The sequence below is a fragment of the Nelumbo nucifera genome, chromosome 2 (genome assembly GCF_055504915.1).
Source record: "Nelumbo nucifera cultivar China Antique chromosome 2, China Antique-T2T, whole genome shotgun sequence".
NCBI lineage: Eukaryota > Viridiplantae > Streptophyta > Magnoliopsida > Proteales > Nelumbonaceae > Nelumbo > Nelumbo nucifera.
Genome location: NC_142650.1, coordinates 62,267,236 through 62,280,463, shown reverse-complemented (window position 1 = coordinate 62,280,463; position 13,228 = coordinate 62,267,236). Strand labels below are relative to the sequence as shown.

At 36.3% G+C, this 13,228-nt stretch overlaps 2 protein-coding genes across 2 annotated transcripts; both read left to right on the top strand.

The window, feature by feature from the left end:
* The first annotated feature begins 692 nt into the window (after positions 1–692).
* LOC104607717 (GDSL esterase/lipase At5g03610-like) lies at positions 693–5,097 on the top strand. Its single transcript, XM_088899477.1, has 5 exons — positions 693–944; positions 1,072–1,296; positions 2,156–2,427; positions 4,221–4,518; positions 4,663–5,097. The coding sequence occupies exons 1-5, from the start codon at positions 740–742 to the stop codon at positions 4,884–4,886; spliced, it is 1,224 nt and encodes a 407-aa protein (XP_088755603.1). The 5' UTR covers positions 693–739; the 3' UTR covers positions 4,887–5,097.
* Positions 5,098–7,438: 2,341 nt separating this feature from the next.
* Positions 7,439–10,504, top strand: LOC104607718 (GDSL esterase/lipase At5g03610-like). Its single transcript, XM_010273416.3, has 5 exons — positions 7,439–7,597; positions 7,695–7,910; positions 8,309–8,586; positions 9,133–9,436; positions 9,999–10,504. Exons 1-5 carry the CDS (start codon positions 7,540–7,542, stop codon positions 10,208–10,210), a joined length of 1,068 nt encoding a protein of 355 aa, XP_010271718.1. The 5' UTR covers positions 7,439–7,539; the 3' UTR covers positions 10,211–10,504.
* The last annotated feature ends 2,724 nt before the right edge of the window (positions 10,505–13,228 follow it).

The window sequence follows — 13,228 nt, the reverse complement described above, 5'->3', positions numbered from 1 at the left end:
CTTCACTAACTGCCAAAATAATTAAATTTCTTAAGAGGTGCACATGATTATCACATGCATATATTTCCAGCATGGGCATGCTTCGTCTCTTCATGGTCCTCTGTCTCTCCATACTAACGAACAAATCTTAATAACGAGAAAGTTACACGAGCGATGATTTTAATCTCTGGGTCATGACAGCCCTACTGTGTCGATCATAAACAGAAATTCGGACAATAAGATAGCATTGTTTATCAACTTACTGGTCAATCCAAATCGTCAACTATTGTTCTAAACTTGAGGGAATTTTCTTCAGACTGAATTATTTCAACTATAATCTACTCAAAGAAGAAATATATATAGTTCAGTTTTGCTTTTACCCCTCTTACAATGGTAATTAATGCTTTCTTGCCGTTCAACAGAAATTGTCGCTAATGTTGTTCACCCATGCCTACTCTCTGTATTCAAGGAAGAGACAATCAAATATATATGTATCACAAAGTTTGCAATTGTGCTAAAGATCCGACCCCATATGGTTCGAGCAAGAGTTTCTAACTCGCCAAGTATAGATCAGTTTGAGTTACAGGTGCGTGGGTTAGCAGGGTTAGGTGAACACGCACTACTGTGAATTATGGTTTGTAGATTTCTCCACATGACAGAACATTTAATCCCTTCATAGCTTCAATTTTATCCAATTGATCAATTATTTTAGTTCTTTTTAAGTGGCTCAAGTGGCATATAATCTTCCAGAAAAGACGTGATGGGTTCAGTGATGGTCCCCAAGAACAAAGAGGTTGCCATCAAAAAGGCCAACCATAAATCAGGGTGGTATCGCCTCAACTTTCACAATATCTTTTTCTCCTTTCCCTGTTTCGCCTTCTGTGTGAGAGAGAGAGAGAGATTTGTTTCTGCTCTCATGGCAAAGGAGATATTCCATTTGCTCTTGTTTTTCTTCCTTTTAACTGGTAAAGATAAGAAGGGTTTCTTCTTTCCCACAGTTGTTTTTAATTTCTTAAATTTGTCACTACTTTCTTATTTTTCCTTCTTTTACGTTGTTGATAATATTGTTCTTCAAATTCCATTGTTTAACAGGAATTCAAGTGGTTGAGAGCTCTTCTCATAATCATCACCACCACCGCCACCGTTATCACATAAAGCTTAATTCTTCCAAGCTTTTTGTTTTTGGAGACTCTTATGTTGACACTGGGAATAACCCGGTATCGGAATCTAGATCGTGGCATAAACCGTATGGATTAACTTTTCCCGGTAAACCAGCCGGTCGTTGGTCAGATGGTCGGGTCTTCACCGATTACTTTGGTGGGTTTCGAATTTCATTTTAGCCCCCCAAAAAAAATCAACTCTATATTCCTCCTACCCCAATCAATTGTGGGAATGTTGATAAAACATTATTATTATTATTTAAAAAATAAAGGTACGAGACCTGATTTGAAATGAATAAGCATTGATTCTTATAGCAAAATTTAAGAAAACATGTTTTTGATTGAGTGATGTATTTCCTGTTTCTATAACTAAAACCAGAGAAGTGTTCTTAGTTTGTGGTTTTGAAAACGTATTTTCACTCTAGTGGTAGGATATCTTGTTCATAAGCTGATAAGCATTTGTCCACATGAAGCCTTGGACCAAATAAATAGTAGTTCATATTATTGTTATTTTATTTTCATTTATGTTTCAGACCCAAATCCATTAAAATGTGGGTTTGGGTTGCTATGATCCATAAAGGATATTTTGATGGAAGTGCCTTGTGGAAGTGAAGACATTCTTTTGTATTTGTTTTCATAAAGCATCTTCTTAATTGTTGGTTTCAGAAATAATTTTATTCTTGAAATCAAATTGAGAATATTTTCAATGTATTTGAAAAAACCCCAAATTTAAATACATGTTTCATGGTGGAGAACACTCTTACATCTCAATCTCAATGGATATTCCATATGTATACAACCCGAAACGCCACATATCTTGTCTGACCCTTTACTGTCAAGATTTTAATTTTTAGATATATGAATTGAAATAATTATTTTTAGTCAGAATATTTAATTACTAATGTATTATTTAAATGTAATTAAATTCTTATTTTAATTCCATAATTTTTAGAGCTATGAATTGAATTAATTAATTCCTAAAATCTTTTACTCATTCTTTTTATTGCACCCTGCAGCTTCAGTTATTGGAATCAAGTCTCCAATACCTTACAAGTGGATAAAAGTGAAGCCAGAATTGATAAAATATGGAATAAATTTTGCTTATGGAGGAACTGGAGTTTTCGACACCCTGAGCACTGATCCAAACATGACCATACAAATCAATTTCCTTCAAAATTTCATCCAGGAGGGTGTCTATTCCAACCTAGACCTCAACTCATCCATTGCTTTGGTCTCAGCTGCTGGCAATGACTACAGTGCCTACCTTTCCAGAAATGGAACCTTAGAGGTGACTGACTATATATCCCACTAACAAACTCAAATTCTTTTTATTAGGATTCCAAGCTTAATTATGATTCTTTCTTTATTTCAGTTTTCTTGTCCTTTATATATAATTTGAAATAACCAGGTTTTGGTGTTCTAATACGCAAAATAATCCTATGTCTTGTGAAAGGTTTTAGCCTTCTATGGTATGAATGCACTATTTTTTTTTCTATTAATTTCTTTTTAATTGCTACAATAAACAAGACCTGAATATGTTATCTGAACTCTACGTACCCAGATTATTATATGCTAAGTTTTTAATCATTTTTTGGGTCCCATCCTCTGGGAATTATTATACTAAGTTTTTAATCATTTTTCAGGAACCTACTTTCCTGGGCATTATTTGGGTAAATGTATCTTGTGGAGGCATTTTTTACTATTTTAATTTTTTATTTGGAAAACCCAATTTTCCCAAGTGTAAGAAGGGTTATTTACCCAGGCAAGTAAATACCTGGAAAAATTGATTTTGCCATGGATCTCACATGTTTTTGAAATACTAACAAAGATAGATTAGTTGATGGTATGTGATGAGGGCGGATTTGGCCCTCCAATAACATCATGACACATGGCATCTCGAAACAGCTGGACGACACCCAAATGTCACTTAAGCGATGATATAGAGTCCTAAATCGTAGTTCGTCTTCACCCCGACCTGACGACCTGCCTTTATCGCTGATTTGGTGACCTCGACCACAACTTAGGTCGGCTTGCAACACCTAGTCTAGGGTCGACCTGTAGCACCTCGTCACTGGCCGAAGTGACATCGACGCGAGGCACAACCTCTCTCGAGGGCTTGCCGACCTAACTGAGGACCAGGCGGTGACCTATGAGATGTGCTCGCCGAAAAATTCGGCATGCATACCCCGACACTCTTAGGTTTCTCTGAAGTTGGCCCGCATACCAAATGTTCTGGAGGATGGTCAACGTGCATAGCGGTTACCTCCGAGGATTTCGGACTGGTAAGGCACGACCTCCCAGAAATCTCGGATGTGGTAGGCGAAGCCTACACCAAACAATGCCTATATAAAAGCACCAACCACAATGACACAGGGTACGCGTGATTATTTAACTCACTAGCATTCAAGCACTCAAGTATTCAACTTGCATCCACAGTATAGTATTGATTGAAGCATCGGAGCGCCCTCGCCGGGTTAGCTACCCCGGATTCTCTGATCTACTATTTTGCAGATTGGTCCAGCTCGCCGCGCAACTGGAGTTCGAATCGTCTTCCAGCTAGGAGTATCTAGATCGCACACCATCAATAGGAATGTTTTAAAAAATGACCCAGAACCGGAACTGTTCTAGCCACCGATTTCCGGGTTGATGGTTTGACTGTCCGATTTGAATGGATGGTTTGTTTTGACAAAAAAATTAAAAAGAATAATTAAAATAAAAAAATGGCCAAAACGATTGAATGGATTAGATGAATCGATAGTTCAACCACTCGGACCAATAGACTCTTGACCAATTTAATGGTTTTTGGCCAGAGAATGGATTTGAACTAATACAGAACTGATTGCGTGAATAATTCCCAGGCCGAACAGTCTAACTGTTCAACGGCAGTTCGAAAACCATAGAAGAAACCACAATCCAATTAATAAACTTTCCACCTTCAAAATCCCATAAAATTAAAGGAGCCTAAGAATAAGTTCACCAAGACATCCATTAAAGTGACTCTTTTTAACCAAGAAATCCAAATTAAGAAAATTGCTGACAACCTATCTATTTACATTGTTTTTTGCCTTCCCAAAACGACAGGGTTTGCCAGCTCTCATTATATCGGTAGTTAATCAACTGGCCTCCAACCTGAAACGAATTCATAGCCTTGGGGTGAAGAATGTAGTAGTCAATGGTCTCCAGCCAATCGGGTGTGCTCCTTACATTACAGCTTCATCTTCAAGCCGGCAGAAGTGCAATGAAACTGTAAACATATTGGTGAAACTCCACAACCTCTTGCTGAACCAGGCCGTGAATAAATTAAACAGTGAGACCAATGGCTCTACATACAAAATTATTAATCTCTACAGTGCATTCACGACTGTTTTGAACAATACAGGTGATTCCTTCTCTACCTGATTCTCATTTAATTAATGCCTAAATTTTTCAACTATTCTGCTTTTCTGTTGCAGTCATTTTAGATTCGTATTAGTTTTCGCTTCTAATTTAACGTAATATGGAACTCTGTGACATCTTCTTTTAGGAAACCAGACGTTTACTAATCCATTGCAGCAATGTTGCAAGGGTAAAAATTCCACATACACATGCGGAAACACAGAGAATGGTGTGGAGATGTACACAGTATGCGAGAACAGGGAAGCAGCTTTCTTTTGGGATGATGTGCATCCTACACAGCAGGGTTGGAGTGCTGTTTTTTCAGCTTTGCAAGCTTCTTTACACCAACTCTATTCCAGTCTCATGCATTGATTAGTCATCCCTACAAGCAACCCTTTTGTTTTATCTTAATAAAATATTTGTGTTTCTGTATTTGATCTGACCTTTGTTGGGTAGAATAAGTTGGGGTCAGGTGGTGTTCGATAAAATTCCTGAATATCATAGTAGATGATTTAATGTGGAGAGCCACTCCACATTTGCTTATTGGCTCTTGTTAGCTTTGAATAATAGTTTCTCTATATCCTATGAGGAACATATTTCACAAATTTAACCTATTCGAACCTATTGGAAGAATCCTTTTGTCTCTTCAATACATCATTCTATGGTAGAGGTGAATATCGGAAATTATTAATATATAGATTTTAAATATGATACATTCATTAATATTGGTTGCACGTTAAATGAGAAATAGGTGAATATTAGCCTATTGAGGTGAATATTGGCAATTATACTTGGACTGGCTGGGTCAGTGGCAGGTGGGCAGATTTATGAATTCGGATTTGGTCCTCAACCATCTCATAGCCACTTGTATCTATGTATTTATTAGCAATATCTCTTCATGAATAAAAAATATACAAGTATAAAGATACTTTCAATGCGCAGAAGACTGAAAACGATATGAAGACAATTTTGTAAGGATCAAATCTGGTCTCAGATTTCATTTTCTCTTCCCTAAACGGTACTGTGGGGGACTGGCGATCAGACAACGACTAAACGAAACATCTTGCCATTTCTGGTCTCTTCCTTGTGTGGCTTGTACTGAAAACAAAACCTCTCTTTTCCCATCTTTTCTTTGGTAGAGAGTAGAAACGGGAAGTAGCAATCCATGACTGGCGATGACAACTAAAGGTAAAATTAAAGTTTTATGTTAAAATCCACAATATAGAAGGTTATACTCATATATATTCTGTGTAGTCTGGTTTTATCTATATTTTGGATTTTAATATATATTTTTTTTAATTTTCTATGAAGTTGAAACTTGAGAATTGACCTACATTTTTAGCAGCTTGTTTCCTTTAATCTTTGTTTCCTTCAATCTTGGGGCTACTCAATCAGCGTGGACTAGCCCATCCCCTAGAACCCATATATATTAGGAGTGTCAACAGTATCTAAAAATCCAAATTTAAATTTGAGATTTGACATAATTGAATTGAATTCAAATAATGCAATTACCATAATTGGTTGAATTTGGATATAACCTGATTTCTTTTTATATATTATAGATAATATAAATAATTTATATTTGCATATATTTTATATAAACTAAGGGTTCGACTATAACGCCAGAAAAAAACTTATAATCAATCAACCAATATTATAAAAGTAGTAAACAATCAAGTGGCTTGGTTTTGATTAAAATCCGTACGGGGTTTTGATTGGTCAAATCTTTTTCTGCTATCATGTCTTTCCATCATTATAGAATAGGATTGCCCATAAACTATATGTAGGGGTGTCAATTCGACTGGATTTGGTCCAATTCAGTCCAGTCCAATGTGAGTCCATTACAAATGGACCTGGTCCAATCCAGTCCAATAAATATTTTGGACCATTTTGAACTGGTTCAGAGACTGTTCAATCTGTTCAAATTCCTGTTAATTTAGATTGGTTTCAACTCAAACCTGGTCCATTGACACCTATGCTCTTATCTTCTATCAATGGACCAGATATTGGCTCAATCTAATATAAATTCATTATGAACAGACCAGGTCCAATCCAATATATTATATTGGTCCATCCAATCCATCCAAATTCAATATATCTTATTGGTCTATCTAATTTGTCCAAATGGATTTTGATTAATTTGGACGGAGTACAACCCAAAACTGATCCATTGCCTAACTATATATATACATTAATTGAAATCAAATCTTAATTTTAAAATATCATGTTTTTATCTAAAGGTTCTAAAATACTATTCAGGTGGCTAGGATTGCCCTCCCCATTACATAGTCCAAATTTTTTTAATTAACATTCACATGCATAATTTAATTAACATTCCTTTATGCTGACAAACAGGTCTTAATAAAAGGGATAGTCAATCATAGAGATAAAAGCTGAGACAAGACAAAATCAAAGAAAATTGAACATGTCTATTTTTAAGCCAAACAAGTGATGAAAATGAATTTAATTGCAGTTCTTGTGGTTGTGGTCGGTGGGCTCTTCAATGAAAGCCAGCACTATCTTCACGTATATCATTACTCTAAATGGGCCAATGTTCAATCATCTTCAGTTTAGCTAAGAAGGGACGGCCAGGATGTAACAGGAATGGAAATAATAGCTGATCATGAGCTGAAATATCTGTCTACATCCAAAGTTAACATTTATTACAAAGTTATTGCCAAAGTTTGCAATTCGGTCACAATTCGGTGGGTGTAGGTGGATCTACAACCCACCCATTTGACCTATCAAAAAAATACTCATTTAGACCTTAAATGGGTGAAACCCACCGACTAGAGAGAGAGAAATTGCAATGCATGCCCAACGGGCACCCATTTTGCAACCCATACCCAAATTAATTGGTTCTTTTTTGAAACCCACAATTAGGTTCAGTGAGTTGTAAGCGGCTGCAGGTCAAGTGCCACATATTCTTTTTCTATTTCTACTCGTGAGGCGGTTTAAGCTTCAAACCCGAGATCGAGTGAGAGAGAGAGAGAGATTGTTTCTTCGCCTTGCAGCTTCTGCTCTGATGGAGAAGAAAAAGAATGAGATGTTCCGTCTACTCTTGTTTTTCTTTCTTCTGATTGGTAAAAAGACAAGAAGAATTTCTTCTTATCACTGTTAATTACTTTCCATCGAACAGAGATAGACTTCTGATTGCTTACTTCTTGCTTCAACGAACAGGGATTGAAGTGGTTCAGAGCTCATCTCATCATCATCACCACCACCGAAGCCATGATTATTGTTGCAGCAAGCTTTTTGTATTTGGAGACTCATACGTTGACACTGGGAATAGTCGGGTATCCGTTTCCAGAGGGTGGCATAAGCCGTATGGGATGACCTTTCCCGGTAAACCAGCAGGCCGTGCGTCTGACGGTCGGGTCTTCACCGATTTTGTAGGTGGGTGAATTTCCTGCACTTCCACCGACTTCTTATGTACTTAAATTTTTTTATTCAACCTAGCTAGGAAGAGTCTTTAATGGGCCAAGCCCAGACCAAAATCTAAAAGGCCAGGCCTTGGGCTGCCTTTCTAATCCATAGCTTACTTCATGTCTAATTTTAAGACCCATGTGCAGCTCATGAAGAAAATATCATCATATTTTAAATCTTTGATCAGAGTTTTGTCATTTCAATCGTTGATCAGAGTTTTGTCAAACATTGCCAACTGAGTTGTCCAATACCCTTAGCATACATCATCATCATCAAGTATCATAGTTTAGGTTCTTATCTGAACACCATTGGTTTTTGTTTCAAGATTTTCTTTCTTTACGAGTCTTAATTCCTAAAATATTATGCAGCTTCGTCAATTGGAATCAAGTCTCCAGTCCCTTACCAATGGATAAACCTGGGAAGGCCAGAACTAGTAAAATATGGAATAAATTTTGCTTATGGAGGAACTGGGGTTTTTGATACCCAAAGTAGTTATCCAAACATGACCGTGCAAATCAGCTTCTTTCAACAACTCATTCAGGAGGGTGTCTATTCGAAGCTAGACCTCAACTCATCCATGGCTCTGGTGTCGGCTGCTGGCAATGACTATAGTGCCTATCTTGCCAGAAATAATGGCACATTGAAGGTGACTATTCTGAAACTATCCTGAAACTAAGAATATTCTTTTTAGAGGCTACAAATGGGAAGAACTGAAAATGTTGTGAACTCTAGCCAGGTTAATCACTTAGCATATTGAGCCAACTTATAGACATTACTAATGCTGCATTTAGCATTCCTTATTTTAAGGGCTTATCTCCATTTTGGGTTAAAAATTCAATGTTTATAGGGACATTTTAACCGCAAAAAGGAGATAAGTCCTTAAATAAGGAATGCCAAATGCAGACAAAGATGTTTATCATATCTCTGCAGTCTAGCCCACCAGCCCATTTTCTTAATTTTGATTTTATTGTATCTAGTGCTGTCATTCGGTCAGGGTCCGACCCGATCAACCTGAACTGATTGGGTTGGTTCCAGTTCCGAATATATTGTCCCGATTCGGTTCTTCCATTGAAGTGACTGTTATATTAACCATGAAAAGAAAAATGCTGCTAAAACTTTGTGATCTTTCCTTTTGTTTTCATTTATTTATTCATTTGCTTGTTTGTTTGTTTTGGTATTCCCTAAACAACAGGGTTTGCCCACTCTCATTGAATTGGTGGTTAATCAACTGGCCTTGAACCTGAAACGAATTTATAGCCTTGGAGTGAAGAAAGTAGTAGTCAATGGTCTCCATCCACTTGGATGTGTTCCTCTAATTACAGCCTTATCGTCATACCAAAAGTGCGGCGAAAATGAAAACACATTGGTGAGATTCCACAACCTCTCGCTGAAGCAAGCTGTGGAGAAATTAAACAATGAGACCAATAGTTCTACATTCAGAATTCTTGATCTCTACAGTGCATTCATGTCCATTTTGAGTAAGAAAAGTAACACAGGTGTGTTCCCTTCTCTACCTGATTCTCTACTGAAACAAAGTCTCCATCTATTTTCAGTGTTTAATCTTAAAGTACTTTAAGTTCTAAATGATATCAGCAAGTCACCGATTTACAGCCCTACTGTGTTTCCACAGTACTATTATTCCAAAAACATGTTACTGTACTCTAGATGGATCAAATGCAATTATACATAGTAGTTGCATAAATTGCATTAGTTATGACTACAAGAACTTCTGATTGATTATTGTAGTATAACACTACAAATCATTCAATAAGCTAAATAATAATGACTGTTATCCAATCTTACATGATAATGGAACTATGTTGCTAATTAGATTTTCAGTAAAAGCTCAGCCAATAAATAAATATAATGTGGTAAAGAAATATAGTTACCACAGTAAACAAAGCCTACATAAGCTTATGATTTCCACAGTCAATGCACTTTCCGTGAAGTTATTCTTTCTTTTTCCCTTCATCTAAAATGCAACCAAAGTGAAGTTTTATATTAGGTATCATTTCCTATACACAAACAGTAATTAAAGCTTATCTTCTTGTATTGCAGGAAGTCTGAAGTTCAGTAATAGATTAGAACCATGTTGTGTGGGTATAGATTCCGCACACGCATGTGGAAGCACAAATGAGAATGGTCTGAATATGTACAGAGTATGTGACAACCCTGAGGCAGCTTTCTTTTGGGATCTGGTGCACCCTACTCAGGAGGGTTGGTGTGCTGTTTATTCATCTTTGCAAGCTTCTTTAGAACAAATTTACTAATGAGTCTCAATCATCTCTCTACTAGTGATAGTTGCATGCATGAGTACAACCTAATTTCGTATATTTTTGTTCTTATTTTTACAAATGTAATAGTTTTTTCGCTTTTGGTATGTTGGTGTTCCATCAAATTAAACTGAACCCTCATCATAGATTCAGCGACCTGTTTATTCGGTTTTCCTCTCTTCAGAACTCCCAGTGGATGATGTAATGGACACAGCCACTCCATGTTTATCCATGAATTGGCTTTTAGTAGTTTACTTTGCCAATAAAACGAACTCGAAATCTTTTAGCTCATGATTCTTGCTAGTCTGAACTTTTTAGCTTTGCAAAAGATCCCTTTCATTAACTAAGAACTGGGTTCATTGAATCACCTGATCGTCCAAAAGAGGAGGTCTTGATTTGTTGATACAGAATTTCTGTAAGGTCTTGATTGACTTCATAAGAACAATAGCAACATGTTTTCAATGGTTTTGATCAAGAAGAAACAGAAAAGGAAAGGTAAGAACAAGGAAAGAGGAGGTAAAGGTTTATATTTATGAAGAAAATGAATGATTGAATTCTGAAACTACCCTAGAGGCCTTTTATCTCCTTATATCTGAAATCAAATGCTAATTTTCGAAATTAGTTCAGTGATTCTCTCTGAAAAATTCTTGCATTTGAAATGGTAGTGGAAATGGAAGACAGAATGCCAACAGGCTCTGCTTTATTAGAAAGTCGATAGTTGTTATTTATTGGTAGAAAATAACTTTAAAAGACATTGCTATTTTTTTTTTCATTTTTTGAGAATGAGGTAGCAGAATATCAAGAGTGTCTAGTATTAATTAGATAATAAACATTTGATGTGTTTATTTTACAAGTATGGATTACAATGGTCTATACTTGAAAATGCAAAGTTAGTTGATCAGTTAGCTAACTTGAGCTCATTTGTTGGCCCTAATCTGAAGAGGACAATGCCATCCATACTATGTATAGAACTATAGATTAATCCACCATATATCAAATACACTCTGAGCTTGTGTAAATAGAGTAAAATTAATGTCATCCTGCTTGCTTGCATATTTGAGAAACTAGTGTTATCTCTGAAGATTTCTGGGACATGGGAAAGTTGCAAGGAGACCACTCTGTTTCAATAACAAAGCCAGCCCTCTTTGGGCCCTATATGTTTGGGTATGAAGCGGGACTTATGAACTGTGTGGGCTCAATCTCAAATGATCAAAAGTATTAATTTCAGCTTAATTTGGGGATTCAGAAAACCCACCATTAATGGTCACTAACTAGGCTGGAAATCGACTTTGAGCCATGATTACAGATTTACAACCTGACTTTCACAGTTAACTTCATACATTTCAGTGGTGATGAAAAGACAGAAATTCTTAGACAGCTACTAAAACCAAATGCTTAGTGGAGTTATTCGAAACCCTTATAACCTTTAAATAATAGTGCTTAAAGGGGTCATTTTACGACCAGAGACACTTCATTTGAAATAATTCTGCTTAAGTACAGATCTCAGTAGCTGTCATATTTCCCATCTTTTTGTCCATGGTGAGAGATCTTTGTCCATGGATTTATGAAGGAATTGGACAAGAAACATCTCTATCCAGTGGTCTATTTTATTAGGTGATGATTAATTATTGAAGACAGATATAAGATGCAAAAGATCCATTATCAAAAGAACTCATCATGATAACTTATTCTGATATGGCTCAAAAGAATATCCGGACTTCCCTGTTTTCCATCTTGATTTGTCTTATTTTCTTCGAGTGCATTGCTAGCAATTCGGGTTTATGGGCAAATGGGTTTTGCCACAACTGATTAGGATCAGTGTTTACCTCAGGCATCCAGGTCCTGAGGTTTTTCCTTGTATTCGGGTCATAGCAGTACCCATAAGTAAGGGTGTCAACGGATTAATTTTGGATTGGATCCTGTTCAAACCAAAATCGATTTGGACAGATTGGACGGACCAACAAGACATTGAATTAGACGAATCTAGACTTATTGGTCTAAAGTATTTATTGGATTGGATTTCACCTGGTCTGTAATGAATTTATATTGGATTGGGTTGGATTGAGCCAACATCTGCTCCATTGATATAAGATAAATAAGTGTCAATGGGTCAGGTTTGGGTTGCAACTAATTTAAGTTAAGAATAAATTTGAACAAATTGGATAGTCAGACATTGAATTGAACTGATAAAAAATGATCCAAAATATTTATCGGATTAAATTAGACCTGGTCCATTTGTAATGGATTCACATTGGACTGGATCGGATTTGAACAAATTCAATCCAATTGACACCCTAGACCATAAAGACTTCAGTTTGGCTTGGATTGAGGCCTCCGGAAAACAAATGTTCGAATTTACTGACTGTAAGTCTGCAACCAATTTGTAGAAGTTGGGTCCATCACTTGTCGGGTACTCGGGTTGGTTAAGATATTATTGCAAACTCTAGATCTTCATGAATATCTGATAAGGATGCTTTAATTTGTGAAGTTTTACTTTTCAATGGTCAATGTTCAACTTATATGTAAACATTACATATAATTGGATCGGACTAAGCAATATTCGAATTCAATCTAATAGAGAAATTGATCATATATGGCTAAATGAATATCTGACTTAAATGAACTGAATGAAATAACATTTAAATCAGATTAAATTTAATCTATTTGCAGTAGTAATATCAACTGATTTTGATATTAGTAAACTCCAATTGTATTTTGGACAGCCCAACTGCGACCCTATTACTGGTAAGTTCAATAGAGGTGAGGATTAGGCCCTAGTTGCAAGTAGTAATGAGAAATGACCCGGCCATGGATAAATCAGTTTCCACAGAGCTCTCCTCACACTAAATCTGCAGCACATTGCAGCCTTGCTTTGGGAATAACTTTTAATTAATGATAATATACAAGTATATGAGATGCTTTGATGTACAGTTGCAAAGTGCTCTAGGGTTGGTGTTGAGAGCGCTCTATATGGAGCAAATCCAAGTTCATCATGGATGAAAAACGCTTTGTATG